The 17,513-nt window shown below is 53.8% G+C and overlaps 1 protein-coding gene across 2 annotated transcripts in view; it reads right to left on the bottom strand.

Moving 5' to 3' along the window:
• Positions 1–431: 431 nt before the first annotated feature.
• CIB2 (calcium and integrin binding family member 2) overlaps positions 432–17,513 on the bottom strand; it is a 21,185-nt gene continuing 4,103 nt past the window's right edge. The window contains exons 2-6 of one of the 2 annotated variants that reach the window (XM_068556492.1): positions 14,050–14,084; positions 6,002–6,113; positions 3,835–3,982; positions 1,516–1,711; positions 432–1,082 (exon numbers count right to left, since the gene is read on the bottom strand). In XM_068556492.1, coding sequence (XP_068412593.1) covers positions 1,061–1,082; positions 1,516–1,711; positions 3,835–3,982; positions 6,002–6,113; positions 14,050–14,084 — 513 coding nt within the window. In that variant the 3' untranslated portion in view covers positions 432–1,060. The other variant, XM_068556486.1, reaches the window with a different exon arrangement.

The raw sequence follows: 17,513 nt of genomic DNA, 5'->3' as shown, positions 1-17,513 counted from the left end.
TCAGCAGCCTGCTCAAGACTGTACAGTTGGTCACCCCTCCTAAGGCAGGCCCAAGCCTGGCTGGCCGCCTGGGTCAGCCTGGGCGCTGCTGGGCAGTTTTTGGAGCCAGCCAGTGGGCGCTTGCTGGCCACCCCTATGTGATCTGGTCACCCTGTACCTGATACATGGTTCGTACTCCATAAATCTTCACCAGAATGACTATCACTATGAGGCAAATGGAAACGGTTTTCACCCAACATCTCTTCGTGGTGCTCACTCGAAGATTTGGGGCACAGATGTGTCTTCCCCTCAAGGACATAAGCACTGAAATAAAAGTTGGTGCCTAAAGTGGGAAGGCAATGCTTAGAGACATGAATTGCTAATGGTGGAATTTCAAGGAGAAAAGGGACCAGTGAACATTTCCTAACCTTGGCAGACCCAGAGAACACGAGGACATGAAAGTGTTTTACTGTACCAGGAGTTCACAAATCTGTGGACAGCACACACCAGTGAGGATTCCACGTCATTGGGGAGGGCAGATGGGGTGGTGCTCAGGTCCTAGACAGAGACAGGGACAGAGCCCTTGGACCCACTGTTCACACACCTTCACATTGGGAAGGGTCAGGGGAGAAGGAACAGGCGGGGTTGGGTGTAGCCCAGCTGTGGATCTGGAGAAAGATTGCATAGCTCGTTAAACCTTGTCCTTTTTTTTTTTCACTTTGCCCTGGGCAACCAGGGTGCCTGCCCAGCACTTGGACAAGTCAGCACCCCTGCCCTGTTAGGGGTTCTGTCTTCCCCTCACAGTAGGGCCATTTCTGATGGGGAGAGGACCAGGGTGTGGGGAAGGTTGGGGGGATAGAGGGAAGGCCTATGGAGGGACCACAGGGGGACTGGGAAAGGCCCTGCTCCTCACATCCCCCCTTCCCTGGTTAAGGATTTTTTGCTGAAAGGGCCAAGGAAATGTTCGTGGGTGTAAACCCCAGAGGCCACAGCTTCTCTCCTGGGGAGCTTGGAGGTCACACTCGTGTAGGCAGCAGAGCTGGATGGTCAGTTTCTGGCCCCTGCAACCTCGGCACTGTCCTCAGATCCGGATGTGGAAAGTGCTGGAAAGAGAAAGTGCAAGAGGGGCTGAGAGGCTCTGGACTGGGTTGGTAAAGGTCCTCAGCAGAAAGCTAACCAGGCCCCGCACCCAACCCTGGACATTTCCTCCAGGAGGGTGCAGAGGATGCAAACAATCTGCATGAGGGAAGGAAGGCCTGGAGGACCAGCTGTGCCCAGGGCATCCAACCCCCGACATAACCAAAGGGCCCCCAGTCTCTATCCTTCACCAGAGACTGGCCCGGCTGGGGGCAGAGGACTTCCCAGTCACGCACTGAGGGCAGCTGGGCCTGGAACGTGACCTGCCTCCCGGCCCACACGGGGCCTGCCGGGACCACTGCTCTCGGGAGCAGTGACAGTGCCTCAGCCCCGCGGGGTCTCCTGGCTGCGGCCCCCATTCAGGCCTGCCCTGCCCATGCCAGCCCCTTGGGAAGGCACCTGAGGAAGTCGGGGGCCTTGGCGATCATGTCCTCGAAGTCGGCGAAGCCCAGCTTGCCGTCGCCGTCCAGATCGGCCTCCTCAATGACCTTGTCACACACGAGCACCACCTCGTCCTCGTCCAGCTCCGACTTGGTGAGCCGGGCCAGCGTCATCTCCAGGTCCTCCTTGCAGATGAAGTTGTCGGTGTTGAAGTCTGTGGGGTGGGGTCAGGGACGCTCAGGCCACTCTCCTCTGAGCTGGTCACACCAGATACCTCCCTGGCCCCTCTGTGCACACTCCGGGGACACTGGATCCTTGTCCTCAGCCAAAAGGGACCAGGGGGTCTCACTCACGAGGCACCTCTTAACACCACATTCAACAAATCCGCATTCACAATCTGCACAAACCCCCACCATGACGGCAAGCCCAGCCTCGGCCTGAGACACTTCGCATGTCCAAATCTGAGGCCTCCTGGGAACTTTGGGCCCAGGCTAAATGGCTCTCCTGGCCTTGCCCCATGGCGGACCCTGTGTTCCCTCTAAAGCTAAGGAAACCAAGACCTGGCAAGGCCGAGTGACTGAATCAAGGTCAGATGGCTGCTTGGAGGGGAAGCTGGGATGCTGACCGGGGCCTGTTCAATGCTAAGAACCGTATTTTCTAAACTGCACCACATTGCCTCTAGTCCCAAGCCAGACATGGAGGTCAGAAGATACAGAAGCCCCCGCAGAGAGAGGCCCCGTGGTTGGCTTTTGTGCACAAAGAGCAGGGAACATGGTTTGATTCTACTCGGCAAAAGGCACTAGCACTGTCCACAGCTCAGCAAGATGTTCAGAGGGCCGAGCCACACACAGCCTCATCACAGGGAACTCGCACACCCTTCCGACTGCCTTTCAACCCAACTATCAGATCTTTGCATGTGCTATTTCTTCTGTCTGGAGCGCCCTTCCCATTTATCTGTCCAGCAGACTCCATTCATTCTTCAGGGAAACTAAGGTCAAGGAAGTGGGTGATCCTTGCTAGAGGTCAGGCCCCAGTTCCCCCCAGCACCAAACCCCAGGTCCCAGTTGCCTTTCTCCATTCCACCCGCCAGTCCAGGGTGGTAGGGGAGCCCTGGTTCTCCCTTCACTTGTCCCCACACCTGCTTGGCTGTGTGCCCTGCACTTCCCCTCTCTGGCAGACTACAGCCTTCCCAGAAGCAATGCCATGGGGTCCAACATTAGGGGGATGATGGTTGGAATCCGAGAAGCTTTTTACTTGAACCTTGTGGGCGTAGTTTGTTAAGGGTAGACAAGGTGGGTACCATGCCTCTGACGTGCAAACACAATGTGGGTGCAGAGATATATGTAGACCAAAGTCCCCTGAAATAAACGTGACAACTACAAAATGAAAAAACAGCCCAATGGGCCCCATTGCCTTGGGATCCCCTGGCTGATGAAAGATGCTGGGCACAGGAGGTTTGTCTGTGGCTCCTCTGGTCCAGGACGGACCCTCCCTGGGCCTCAAAGTTCCCATCTGAGCACTGTCTGAGGGTTTGACACCAGTCCCAGCCGCTGTCAGGCTCACAGCATACGAGCTCTGCAGCGTGAAATTCTCTCCTATCGCCACAGGAGAAACCAAAAGCTTTGCAGTTGCTCGGCGCCCTCTGGTGGCCAGTGGGACAGTGGGTCCTGGGCTGGGCTGGGGTGAAATGAGGCCACCCTACCTCTGGCAGCAATTGCAGAAGTGGGAGGGGGGACCTAGAAGCCTACCTCTCAGCCCAACCCCACCACCTGGCAGAGACCTCCTCTCCAGAACCCTGGCCTCTGCCAGTCTAGCTCCTCCAGGATGCCGAGTGATCTTTCTAGAACACAGGGCTTCCTGGCCTCACCTGAAACCCTGCAGTGGCCCCCAAACTCCTTGGCTGGCTCCTCACAGCCCAGCCCCAGTGACCTCTCCAGATTCGCACCGCCCTCATCCCACCACATTCGTCTCCCCATCTTCTCACCACGCCCTGTGCTTTGTGGTGCTCCCTCTACCAGGTATGCCCACTCCCATTCTCCTGTTGACAAATCTCCTCCTGCCCTCCGAGGCCATGCTGAAATGTCACCACATGTGAATTCCCCTCACGCTAACCACCCGCCCTAGGTGGAGTGGGTCCCTCCCTCCTCTGCTCTCAGGACCCTGCAGATGTCTCTTATGCACTAGCTGTCCCCACTGGCCACTGTGCTGGACAGGCACTCTTCAGAGTGTTCTTGGTGTCCCCAGCGTCCCCAGGGTGGGAACCAGCAGTAACTAGTGGCCTATGGAATGCCACCACCCGCACGCAGCATCACAGCCCCTCCTCCGGGCCCTCGTTACCGTAGATCTTGAAGGCGTAGTTTGCCTTGAGGTCGCGGGGAGCCGACTCACAGAGCACAGAAAACATGTCGACAAAGTCGTTGAAGGTGAGGTTCCCCTCGCCATCCTCAGAAAAAGCCTCCACAATCCTTTCCTTGAAGGGATTCTCCTGAAGAAAACAACCACAGCAGTCACCATAGGTGAAGGTTCACTGGGAGGAACCCAGAGGCCCGACAGCTACGGCCTATGTGACCTTGAACGAGTGATCTAATCCCCCTGGGCCTCAGTTTCCCCATCTGTAAAATGGGGATAATAACTGCACCTACCTAACTGGGTTGTGAGATGGTTGAATAAGTTAAAGTATGTAAGGTGTTGGTACGAAGCCTGGCACCAGTGAGAGCTCTGCAAGCATCATGTCTTGTTATATTGTTCAGATGAGCACGGAGGGCTCAGCAGAACCACGGTGTGCCCACTGGAGGCATCACTTCTTCTGAGGCAAGAGCAGGGATTAGTCCCATTGCCCAGGGAGTACATGGAGGCTCCTGCCTTGACATGCAAGGGAAGACAGTGTTACTGAGTCCACGTTCGTACTGCTCACCCCACAAGAGGCCAACGCATCGAGAAACGAGTTGTTTGGGCAATTTATAGTGATGTTATTCAGAAAGCCAGCTAACCAAGAAGATGGTGGACTCCTCCTGCCCCAAAGAACCATCTTGCCTGAGTTAGAATTCAGGCTTCTTTTATACTAAAAGGGGAGGGAGTAAAGTCAAACACTTCCTGTTTCCCATCAGCCTCCGGAGGGGAGGTGTTAATTTCTTCCTTCCTGTAGTCATTCACAGGTGGGCCTGGTCAGGATGTTTCTTGTGAGCTAAACAGAGGTATTTTAGCTTAACGCTCATTACCTGGGAGGCAGGGTTCCCAGAGATGGGCCATTACGTATAATTTAAGCTTAGAGGAAACATCCCTTTAGTGATTAACTTGGAATAGAATACAAAAGGTTCTTCCCTATTACAACAAGAGCCCAGGGCCTGGGCAGCTCTCAGCTCAGACCAAGATCACAGTGGGCAGAAGTGGGGCCCCAGAGGTGGGAGAACTGGGCCGGGAACAGCAGCAGGAGGCAGAGAGCCAGTCAGATCCCAGGCCAGCAGTCACCCAGCTCCTGTAAATTTTCCTAGACCAGCCCACAGGTAGGTGGGGAATTATACCAATGACTCCTTCCTCTGATCCCAACTCACTCAGGGCCCACCTCTCCTGGAGTCCTCCACCCCAGCTGGGCCAGCACTGGGCCACTCCACTCTGTGCCCAGCCCAGGCCAGCACGGGGGGCTGAGAGACAATCCCAGGGTTCCTGCCGAAGTGCTTCATACCCTCTAGTGAACCTCTGAGCCTGGAATCAAGCCCCTCTCTAGGCCAGGCTGGACGCTTGTCAGGGCTGAGCCTCTGGCTCACTGTCCCCCAGGACTGAGGTCATAACCAGGATACAGGCCCCAAGTGGATGCCATGTGGACCCCACGTGGACACCCTGACACCAGAGTCACACACCTGAGGTCTGGCAAGGGGCTCTTTGCAAAGACCCACAGCAATGTGCCCTAAAACCCCAAATGCTTTCTTACCGTTGGAGTGCATTTTATGTGTAAGGAACTCGGGAAATGAAACTCTTATGTCAAGCCTCACCTGGGAGCCTGTTAGAAAAACAGAATCTTGGACCCCACCCCCAGACCTACTGAACCTGAATCGGCATTTTGACAAGATCCCTAGGTGATTCCTGCGCACGTTAAAGTCTGAGAGGAGATGCTATGGGTGACCGTGCTGTGGGAGACAACAGCCATGCGAGGACGAGGCTAAAAAAATCCCCTTAAAAAGCAGACACAAGCAAGATCTGCCAAGGACAGCAGACGGGCCACTTAACACAGGGGCAAGCAGGTGAGCACAGGCCGATAGCCCTGCAGACTACAGGGCAGCACCAATCACGGCACCCTTACCGAGTAAGCTCATTTACTCACACACGTAGCTCATTTATTCACAGGGTGCAGATGAGGAAACTGAGGCACAGCTGGGGTTCAACTCAGGTCTGGGTGCCCCTGCTGCCCTGCCCATGCAGAGGGGCATATTCCCCAAACTCCCGGCCCCCCTGCCCGGCCTTCTCTAGCTGATCCCGCGGCTCCGCCGAGCAGCAGCCTCTCACGTACCCGGAGCTCCGGCATCTGGATGATGAGGCTCATGGGCACGTGGACGATGGGGCTCTTCCTGTAGTCCATCGGGACGAGGTTGGGGGCCAGCTCATAGAAGCGCGCGTGGAGCCTGCGAGGGAAGCAGAGAAAAAGTGCTGGAGGGGATGCAGTCCCCGGGCCCTCAGAGGCCCGGCGCCATCCTGCCTGCACCCTGGCCCCTCACGCTGGAGACCCACTTTGGCCAGGGGCCTGGGGAGACCACCTGTCTGCCCACAGGATGGGGGATTTGTAAGGGAGGCAAGTTCTGCCCAGACCCCTATGCTGATGACTAGATTGCGTCCTGGCCGTTCCCACCACCACCAACACCACGGCCACCGCTGCCACTGCCCATCCCCTCACCCGCAAGGGCTTGCCATCTGATCTTATTTTTTTCCTCTTTGGACTCTCTTAAGAGTCTTCTATGTGCCAGGCATGTCACCTCTTACAGCTCAGCAAACTGAGGCCTGACGAGGTCAAAAGAGTGATTTGTCTAACACCACACAACTAGGAAGTCTCAGGGACCACGGCCGGAACCCGGGACCGGAAATCCAGAGCAGAGGCTCTTAACCCCTCCTCCCCATGCCGCCCCTGCCGCTCCCAACTCCTGACCTTGCTGAAGTCCTGGCCCAGTTTGCTACCCCTGCCCCCAGGCTAGGCCCTGAGCGTTGGGTCTCTGGAAGAGCTTCCAGAAGCGCCCTGAGAACAGCCATCCACAACCTCTCTCCAGCTGTGGGCTGTCGGGATGGAGCCCACTGCCCTGGGCCTGGTCCTCCTCGCTGACGCGTCAGGTCCCCAGCTCCCTCTCACCCTCCCACCTTGCTCGGGGGGCCCTGGGACACAAGCCCACCTACATGCTGCGTGGACCCTCAAGGGTGTGAGACATCCTGACCCTGTCTCAGTTGGAAGCCCCTCCTCCATTATTCCTCTGCGACCCTGTGTCCTGTTGTCCAGGTCCCTGACATCCCCAGGCAGGTACAATTGAGGTTCACATGAAATTGTGTCCAGGAAGTGCTGCCAGACAGGGGGACAGGTGTCAGGGGTATTGACGGGGGGCTGTGGTGAGGCCCAGGGCTGCTGGGGCCTGGATGGAGGGGTGACCCCATATCTCCGGGGCCCACCTTCCCTGCTACCCCCAAAGCCGGATCAACCCTGGTCTTCTTCTAAGTGGCCTGGCCCAGTGACATGCTCCTAGGCCCATCCTTAGCAGGCCCTTCAGCATAGCTACCCAATTCCCCCAACAGGGTCCACCCAACTCTTGTCGCCCTGCCGCCCAGCCCTCTCCCGTAGAGCAGGTCACTGCTTGCCCAGCTCACACACAAAATGTCAGCCACTGTTTAGCAAATGCTCACTCTGTGCTGGGCTTTGGGTTAACCCCGTGTGCACTGCTTTACTCAGTTTAATCCCTAACCACCCCGAGAGGTAGCTATTAGTACCCCCACCCCTGTTTTTCCGGTGAGGAAGCTGAGGCTAAGGGGTTAAGCGTCTGCCCCAGGCCAGCACATCAGCACCTGGTTCAGAGCACCTGTACAGCAAATGCAAAGTAAATGCCATGAGCCCACTTGGCCAGTCACATGCTCCTATAAAAGGGCCTGAAATCACAAGGAAGTTCCAAGGCTTGGAAACACAGACCTGGAGGGGAAAACCCAAACGCTGTCCTTTGGGTCACAGTGGGGCAGCGGATAACAGAGTGACAGGATCAAGCTGGGACCCTCCACGAGGGGGCATTCGAGGACTTTCTTTGCTCTTACTTTTGGCATTGAGGAAAAATTTGCCCTTTTTTTATACTGTCCCCAAACATGGAACCTGGACTATATGTCACACTTTATGCATCTGGTTTCATGTGCTTTTGACAGGACCATAGTATTTGCAATGGTTACATTTCCCACTTGACCTTGACATTTGGGATGTGATGTTGGGGTGTTTGAGGGTTGGCTTACACCTTCAAAGTTTTGTGGGGTGGCTGCAGCAGGGACGTGAGTCAGACTGAGGGGGAGCCCTGCCTACACCTCTCACTAGCTGCGTGGCCTTGGGCAAGTAGGTTAACCCACTGGAGAACAGATTTCCCTATCAGTTAAATGCGGATTGTCCTACCCTCCTCACACTTGTGAGGATTAAAAAGGATGGCGTTAGTATTTAAAACCACCCGGCCTCAACTGGTAGCTATTAGCGTTTTGCCTGCCATGTCAGGGGCTCCCTGCAAGGGGCGAGGATTTGGGAGAAGGCCTGTGGGTATTAGTGGAGTTGAGGAGGTGTCTTCTGGGGTACGAAGGCCAGCTTCTGCCCTGGGACAGAGATGTGTTCTGACTCTATGCCTATAGTGATATTGGAATTTTTTTTTTAAGGAAAACTCTAGGAGAATTTGGAAAGATGAATCGCTTTGGGAAAAACTCCAAAAACTGTCACAGAACTGAATTCCTGTACCCCTCCTCCCAATAAAGGGCACTACTGAATTCAAGAAGATGTACATATTAGTCCTATCATAAGTTCCAGGGGCAGAAACAATACCTATGCTACTTGAACTGTTCCAGAGCATGGGGCAAAAAAGTGAAAGCCTCCCAGTTTATTTTAGGAAGTTAATAAGAACCCTGCTACCAGAACCTAGTAGGTAGCATCCAAAATGGACCAATGGCACTTACGCATACAGATGCAAAAATCTTATAAAATAACATATTAGTAAATCAGGTCCAACAGCATTTGAAAGGGTAAATCATTGGGACCAAGTAGGATTTATTCCAGGAATGCATGGATGGATCAATGTTTGGAAATCTGTGACTATAAATCACATTAATAGGCAGCAAAAAATATTTTGATCAACTTGATAGCTGCACTTATGACTAGATGGTTGTATGCACACAGAAAAATATCTGAAAAGTGTACACCACATGTTTACACTGATGGTCCCTGTAAGGCAGGAGTGGAGAGGAGTGATAAGAGAAGGCCAACTTTCACTTTTACTTTACCTACTTCTGAACTGAGTTTTTAGAGTATTTATTAATAAAAATAAAAAGTATTCTTAAGGTATATATTAATTTTTTCAAGGAAAAACTTAAAATCCTTAGTCAAACATAAGCAAAAGGATACTCTCTACCTCAGATCAACACCTAACATTATACTTAAATGATAAAAGTACTACAGACATTCCCATAAAAGTGGGATTCCTACCGTCACCATCATTATATAACATGTCCCCCGTGAGTGCTGGTCAATGTAATTAGAAAAATAAAATAGTATATCTAAATATTGGAAAGGAGGATGAAAATTATTATTTGCTGGAAAACCAAAAATAATCAGTTTAAAAACTATTTGAATGAGGACTTCCCTGGCAGTCCAGGGGTTTGGACTCCGTGCTTCCACTGCAGGGGGCACGGGGTTCGATCCCTGGTTGGGGAACTAGGATACCACGTGCTGTGCAGCACAGCCAAAAGAAAAAAAAGTTAGTAAAAAAAAAAAACTATTTGAATGAGAAAGAGCTCAGTAGCTCTTCTACACAATAGTTTTTCTACCAGCATTCACCTATTCAAAAATATTATATAACAGAAGATCTAATTCACAATACAAAATCCCCCTCCAAAAACCCCCAAACAACTAAGTATAAAATAAATATGAAATGTGTACAAAGAAAACCATGAAGCTTTACCAAAGGATGTAAAATATTTAGGGAGTTAGATAACTTTCCTGATTGGAAAGGCTTACTGCTGTAATGATGGCAATCTTCTCTTCATTTTCCTGTAAAATGAATACACTCTTAATTGAAATCTGCAAACGATTTATTTGAGATCTTGCCAACCTGATTCAAAAGTTTGTTTGGAAGAATAAACATAGGAGAGTGGGGGAAAAACCCTGAAAAAAGAGTAACTGGGGAGATGTTTGTCCCGTCAGATGTTAAAACATAGTTTAAAGCTATTATAAGTAAAACCATGTGGAATAGACATTGGCACAGAAGAGGCAGACCCAAATATAAATGAGAATTAGTCCAAGACAAACAGCATTTGAAACCAGTGGGGAGAAGATGGATTCTTCTGGAAGTCACAGACTGGTTGGTGGTCCACATTCATGTCTAACTTTCATGTAAAATAATGCTTTAAAACTTAGCTGCCAACATTTACAAATTAAACAATTTTACATGAAAAACCTGGATTTCCCCAAGGCCACAACCACCTGGGGCTCAGGAACAGCAATTTCTGCAGATCCTGGTCCTAAAACATTCCCGTCGGATTACACAGCTTCATTTATTTGCAGTGCATGTTGGCCCCCACAGACAGCTGAGTCTGAGACCCTTGGGATAGTCAATAAACGATTTGGGGACAGAAGACAAAAGAGATGTAACAGCCAGTGTGATTGAGGAAGTAGGGAAATGGAGACTCATGCATGGCTGCTGGAGGGCAATTTAGCAATAAAAATCAAAAGCCTTAAAAATGTCCACACCTTTTGATCCAGAAATCTGTTAGAAATGTATTCTAAGGAAATAATCCCAGACGCGTGGGCTATATGTCATGGTGTCCCAAGGATGTGCACTGCAGTGCTAATTATAATGGTGAAAAGCTGAAAATCTAAATGTCCAACCAAATGAAGAGGTGGTGAGATCATTTTTTTACCTTATCTAGTTTTACAAGTTGCCTAAGGAAAAGCAATTTAAAGCAAATTACAGAACAACCTGATCCAAATTTCCGATAAACACACACAAAGGGAAAATATTTAAACATTATTTACCCAGAGGTTAAAAATAGCCGTTATTTCTGGGTGGCAGGATTACAGATAATTTTTGGTCTCTCTTTTTTTTTTTTTTTGGTCTCTTTTGACTGGCTTTATTTTCTAATTTTTCTACAGTCATCATGTATCACAGGTGAAATAAAAAATTAAAAGTAATTAAAATAGATTATACAGAGTTTTTAAATGGTTGAGAAAATAAAATAGATGATAAAGCAACAAATAGGCAAACACCCCGGGTGCTAGCTGGGCCTCTCTGTGCTTAGGAGCGTAGGCTAACTGGGGGCAGGGGAGTTACCTATAGCAAAGAAGGTGGCTGAATGGGGGGCTGCCCACTCAGGCTCAGCGTCGGGGTGGAAGAGCTGTGCCCTGGGGAGCAACTGGATCCACCCGGGTTTGTGTGTGTGTATGTGAGTACAGAGGAAGGAGGGGAGCAGGCGAGGGGAGGGGAAAACTGCCCAGATGGGTATCTGTGACTCAGTATCACTGACCCAAGGCTACCAGAGAGCTGGGCCCCAAGCTGCAAAGAAGAATCTGCTGCTCACGTTTCCTCCTCGCCATCTGGTCAGTACTCAGGGTGCAGCCCACCCAGAAAACCATCCGGGTGGGGGTGGGGTAACAGCGCTGGAAGGCCCCTGGGAGGAGGGCCCTGGGCCTCGGGCCTGGCTCTGCCATTGACCTGCTCTGTGTTGCCGGCCGGGTCCTCGCTCCTGGCCCTCTCTGGGCTCAGGGCCTCGGTCGCCCCGCCTGGACCTGAGATGTGAACAGTGTGGAGAGGGCTCGCCTGGCAGGGGTGATCAGTCACACTGGCTCTTGCTGGGGCCCAGAGAGAAGGTTGGAGAAAATCGAGGGGGCTGCAACTGGAATCGAGCCATCGAGGCCACGCCTGGTCCCCCAGGGACAGGTAATCCCACACGCTGCCTGGCCTCACGACCCCTCCTGAGGGTGGACGGGTGGGCAACAAAACTCCAAGCAGCCTGTGTTGTGCTGAACAACACTGTCACCCCTGCCCTCCCAGCCACTGGAGTCTGTGGAAAAACAGCCCCAGGGGGCACTGTCATCCCCATGCTGCAGAGGTGGCAACTGAGACATGGCAGGTGCTACTCAGTGGGGACCAGATCCCAGGGCTCCTGCTCCCAGTGGGGCTTTACCCCCTCCCCCTCCCCACATGACCACTCTGCAGAAAAAGCAACGGGTCTGGTCCCCAATGAGTGCTAACACAGAGGTGGGGCCTGAAGGAACCAGTGACAGAGCAGGCAGTGGGGGACTCAGAAAGCGTGTCCAGCTGCCAGAAGGGGTCCCTTCCCCCCTTTGTGGACTCCAGGCCTGGGCTGAACTACAGAGGCTGGCACTGAAGGATGCAGAGCTGGGCAGGCCAGGGCTGTGGGGAGCCAGGAGACCCCCTACCCCTGCTCAGACCACCCACCTGCCTGGGGCTGATCATTTGCCAGGAGACGAGGGTCACCCCCAAAGGCCCCTCAGGTTGAATCCAATTCCTGGCGTGGCCTTTGAACAACTCTCCTCCCCCAAGGGCAACCTTGCTGCTCTCAGTAAGATCACTGGGGATGGGGCAGGGTGAAGCAGGTCTGTGCCCTTGACCCCGCTGTTCCTAGCCTGGAATGTTCTCCCCTTGGCCAACCCTACCCATCCTTCACTCACACACTCTTCAAGCGCTTACTGGTGCCGTGCCCAGTGCCAGGCATGGGGAGCCTGTGTCCTGCCTGACTGCAAGTCCGGGGGAAGCTGGGCACCTGAGCCATGAGCCCACAGAGCCCCCAAAAAGGCTGCAAAAGCAGCTGTGTGAGAGCTGGGGGACAGGGAGTTGGGGGCTCACAGAGTAGATGACTCTGGAGTGGGTCTTGAAGGACATGCAGGAATGCAGTGGGAAGATGAGAAAGGCAGCGGGGCAGCCAGTGCCAAGGCCTGGGGACAAGCTTTTGCTGCCAGAACAGAAATGATGGTGGGCCTCCCAGGACAAGCAGTCTGGGCCCGGCGTCTACAAAGGTGGGAAGTCAGGATGGCGGGAGCTCCCTGTTACAGAGGACAAATGTGGTGAGGCTTAAACAAGGATTTGGGCCAAGAACTCTGAAAGGTAAGAGGTGCCACGGGAATGCCAGGGTGACCGCTGTGTTGTTACAGTTCTGAGGACCATCTGTCCAAATGGGAAGCGCACCCCACACCTCACTCAAGCTACAGACCAAATTCCATTTATCGAACACCACACCCTGGCTTTCCTGCCTCTCAGCAACGGGGGAGGTAGCATTATCCCCGTTTTATAGAAGAAACAGAGGCTCAGCGAGGCTCAAAGCTTGTCCAAGGTCAGAGCTGGGAAGTAGAGCCCAGGTCTGCTGATGCCAAGGCCTGGGGGCTTTGCCCCTCACCCTGCTTCTCCAAGGTGGTAGGAGTGGGCATCCCTGCCCACCAGGGGACAGGCTGGAAAAGCAGCCTGGGCAGAAAGGAAGGACCGAGGGACACCGTCTGAGCAGAGTGGTCATGGCAGTGACAGACCACAGCTCCCCTGGGAAGTGTAACAGGCTCTCGCCCCAGCCTGCCCATCGACCTCCAGGGAAAGTGATCCTGAGACCTTGTTGGCTTTTAGTGCCACCTGATAGCCCAGGGAGGGGGACCTGGCAAGGCCTGTGGGGCCAGGTTTCCTGGCATTCTGTGAGTCCCGCCCACCATCTGGTCCTGGGGCTCTGAGGCTGCCAACCCCCTTCATTTCTCCTGTCTAGGCCCACCCCACCCCCAAAGAAAGGGAAGAGACCCCTGGTGGACAGCTCAGGGGCGGTGGTGGCATTGCCTGCCATGAGGTCCTGCCTTTAGGACCTCCCAGGAGTGGCAGGACATCAGAGCCAGAGGGCTCTTAGGGATCCCCAGTCTAACAGACAGGGTCCCCCCTTAGTCTGACAGGTCCCAGGGTGCAATGAAATAACGAGGACCCTGGAGTCAGAGGCCAGGTCTTCAGTCCCTGGCTGGGCGACTTTGGCCAAGTTGCTAAGCCCCACCTGTAAAGTGAGGATAAAAGGATTCTCCTGTTACAAGGGCACAGTGAGGATTAAATGAGAATGTTCCCGAAACCGCCCACCACGGAGCCTGGCATGCAGCAAGCAGACGGTCGATTCTTGGCAGAAGGATGTGGGCCAGGGGTGGGACGTCTCGAGTTCCCACAGCAGCCTGCGCACGGCTGCTGATGGGGGTGGAAAAGCTAGTCCTCAGCCAGTGCGGCACCACCCCCAGCCCCCTGCCTCTGCCCCCAGGGTCCCCGGCCCCACCCCTGCCCCCACCCCAGCTCCAGAGGGGTGAACAAGAGCCACACTTACTTGAGGATGTCCTTCTTATTGAAGAAGGTGCAGTCCTGTGGAAGGAAAACGCACATTTAGTTGGTTGTCCTTCCTCCCTCAGAGCCACACAGGAAGAGCCAGCCCTGGACTGGGGGCAGCAGAGTCACTACCAGCCCTCCCTGCCCCAGCCCATTGCGGGGAGCAGTCTAGTGGGTCCAGAAGCTGCCCTCCGAAGCTTTTGACCTGAGCCAGGGAAGCGAGTGCGTGGCGTGGGGGGCTGGGAGGCAGGCGTAGGGGAGGGCATTTGGGAGGCATATGGAGAGTTCAGAGGTGGATGCCATTGATTTGAGGGGCCAGGAGATACCCTGTGGGACACCCGGGGGAAGTGGCTGGGAGACAACTCGGGAGACAAAACAGGAGTGAGGACTGACAGGGTCACCGCGTTGCCCAGCGGCAGGGGGCACGGTCCATGCTGCAGCCCCTAAGAATGGTGCCTCGTCATGGGTGGTGTGTGTCCTGAGTGGTCGCAGGCAGCAGCCCCGTGGTCAGAGGCTGAGAGTTCCAGGCATACAGACTGGGGAAGCACCAGCCTCTAACTGGTATCTGAAGCCACAGGAAGAGATGAGGTTAGAGAAGGCAGTGAAGAGGCTGGGGTGTGGGGAAAGAAGGGGCCGAGGAGGAGAGGGGGAGGAGGAAGGCGGGCAGGGGGGAACTGGCAGCATCTGGACAGAGGCCAGGGTGCAGGCTGCTGGGGACCCCCAGGTAGGCATGACTCAGGGCTGGGGCAGCACTCGGATCCTGAGTTCACCCAGATTATAAACTCATCTTGGGTATCCTGCCTTTGTCTGGATAACCCACCTCCTACAGTCACGCCTCTGTCCACAGCTCCACCTGCCTGGTGATGAGGCTACTATGCCAGGCCTTGTGGGAAGTATGGGGGTGAAAAGGACCCAGCACTTCGTAAAATGTCCAACCATGAAGGGCTTTCGTGCTCCTCTCCTGCTGTTTGGCTCCTCCACCTTGGCCTGTTGTTGAAGCATGAGGGAGCCCAGAGCCCAGAGCTGGTGGGGCCTCCTGAGGCGGTATGCTGACCAGAGCTGGCTCCGATGAGGGACTAATGGCCACGGTACAGGCTTGCAGACAGCCCGTGGATGAGACCTGGAGCCCTGGGCCCCAGGGCAATTGCACTGCACATTGAGGAGGACCCAAGAAAGCAGGCCCACAGGATGCATATCTAGGGTTTCCAGTGGGCACCTGAAGGAGAGCCGAAGAGGGGAGAGTTGGTGGCAATTTCCAGGCCCCAGTTAGCCCCACAAGTCTGTCCTGAGCCACCTGCTGCTCGGTGGGAGTTAGACTAAGGACCCCCATAGTCTGGCCCTTCTCGGAAACACAGGGGCTTCTCCTGGGGGGCTAGGCTTTGCTTTCGGTGATAGCTCCCCTGTAGGGGCCAGGAGAGGCTCAGGCTGGGGAAGCAGTGCCCCCTCCCCACCCAGAATGGGCAAAGAACTCCGTGCCCCACAGGCCTAAGACTCAGACGGGTTGAAGACCGTGTGGGCTGATTTCTCAGCAGACCCCAGAATCCTGGAGCAGGCAGCAAAGGCCGCCCAGCTGGGCTTTCCAGGCACAGTCCTCCCTCGGCCCCACAGCTGGTTCTACGGCCTGAAGCTGCCAGCGAGAAGGGCCAGAGCGCTTCCAACCAGCATGGTGGGGGTGTCGTGTCGGCGTAACTGGGGATGGGGAGAGGTCCTGGCTTCTGCTCTCTTTCCCCCTGGCCTATCCTCTTCCCCCTCCCCTCTCTTCTCTCCTCTCCTCTATCCCCTGGGTTGGAAAGGAAGTATCTGGGTCCTGACCTGAGGGTTTTATTGGCAATAAATGTGAAAGCTTCTCACATGACTCCAGTCCCTTATCACAACTACTTACATCTGTCCACATCAATGGTCCTCAAGGTGTGGTTCCTGGACCAGCAGCATCGCCATCACCTGGGGACTTAGTGGAACTTTAGATTCTCAGGCTTCTCTCCAGAACTACAATCAGAAACTCTGGGGATGAGGCCCAGCAATCTGCATTTTTAAAAGTCCTTCTAGAGATGCTGATGCTTGCTAAAGTGTGAGGGCCTCTGCTCTAGAGCAGAATCACCTGGGGAGCTGTTTAAACTCCCCGTGTCCCCTCCCATCACCACCAATGGACCCCAGATCAATTACATCAGAATCCCTGAGGGTGGATCCAGGCATCAGCAGTTTTCAGAGCCATCAGGTGATTGCAACGTGCAGCCCAGCCTGAGAACCACACCACAACCAGTCCATAATTACCATGGGCTGGCCCGTGGGGGCTCTGAATATGCAATTTTGTTTAATCCTCATCACTAGCCTATGGGTGGGGGGCGGGGGGGGCAGGCATTACCTCCCCATTTTATAGATGGGAAAACCGAGGTTCAACGAAGTTGAACAGCTTGCCCTAAGTTGCACACGCAGACCTGGGCTGGGCTGGAACTCAGGTCTATGTACTTCTTTTCTTTTCAAATTAATTAATTAATTAATTTTTATTTTTGGCTGCATTGGGTCTTCATTGCTGCGCACGGGCTTTCTCTGGTTGCGGCAAGCGGGGGCTACTCTTTGTTGCGGTGTGCGGGCTTCTCACTGCAGTGGCTTCTCTTGTTGCGAAGCATGGGCTCTAGGTGCTTGGGCTTCAGTAGTTGTGGCACGCGGACTCAGTAGTTGTGGCACACGAGCTCTAGAGCGCAGGCTCAGTAGTTGTGGTGCACGGGCTTCGTTGCTCCACAGCATGTGGGATCTTCCCGGGCCAGGGCTTGAGCCCGTGCCCCCTGCATTGGCAGGCGGATTCTTAACCACTGCGCCACCAGGGAAGCCCCCTATGTGCTTCTTGACCACCGCCCACTGAGTGGAAACAGAGCCACGGTCCACCCAGCACCGTCATACACCAACCACTCCACGTCCTGCTTCCACTGTGTATTCCCATATCTGGTACATGGTGCATGCTCAATAGAGACTGGTGGAATGAATGGCCAGACTTTTCCATATAAACCTTCCACAGCAGTTAACATTATCATTTCACTGGCTGGGGAATATCTCACTGAAGGCATTGGCCCTGCTTAACCTAAGCTTTCTCATCTTTCTGAACATTTAGCCACAGCCATTTCTAGGTTTTCAACATTACCAATAAAGCTGCCATGAACCTGCTCGTCGACTGATGTTTTGCTTTTTCTTCTGCTGACTTACTTCCCTGGAACTCATCCCAGGGAGGCAGCTCATAGGGGAGGAACATGGCAGGTGCCTTAAAAGCTTCTCAGGGCTATGAGTAGCCTGGCAGCGTGGCAGAGGAAAAGGTTTAGTAGTCAGATTCAAATTCTCATCTTGCTTTGGACCCTTAGGCAAGTTCAGTCTCCTGTTGGAACCTCAGTTTCCGCATCCGTAAGATGGGGATACTGCGTCTTGGAAAGGGGCAGTGAGAGGAGCAAATGAGATAAGATGCAGGAAGCCTTTAGG

The sequence above is a fragment of the Eschrichtius robustus genome, chromosome 1 (assembly GCF_028021215.1).
Source record: "Eschrichtius robustus isolate mEscRob2 chromosome 1, mEscRob2.pri, whole genome shotgun sequence".
Taxonomy (NCBI): Eukaryota; Metazoa; Chordata; class Mammalia; order Artiodactyla; family Eschrichtiidae; genus Eschrichtius; species Eschrichtius robustus.
The sequence above is the reverse complement of the archived record's forward strand: the minus strand, read 5'-3'. Positions and strand labels throughout refer to the sequence as shown.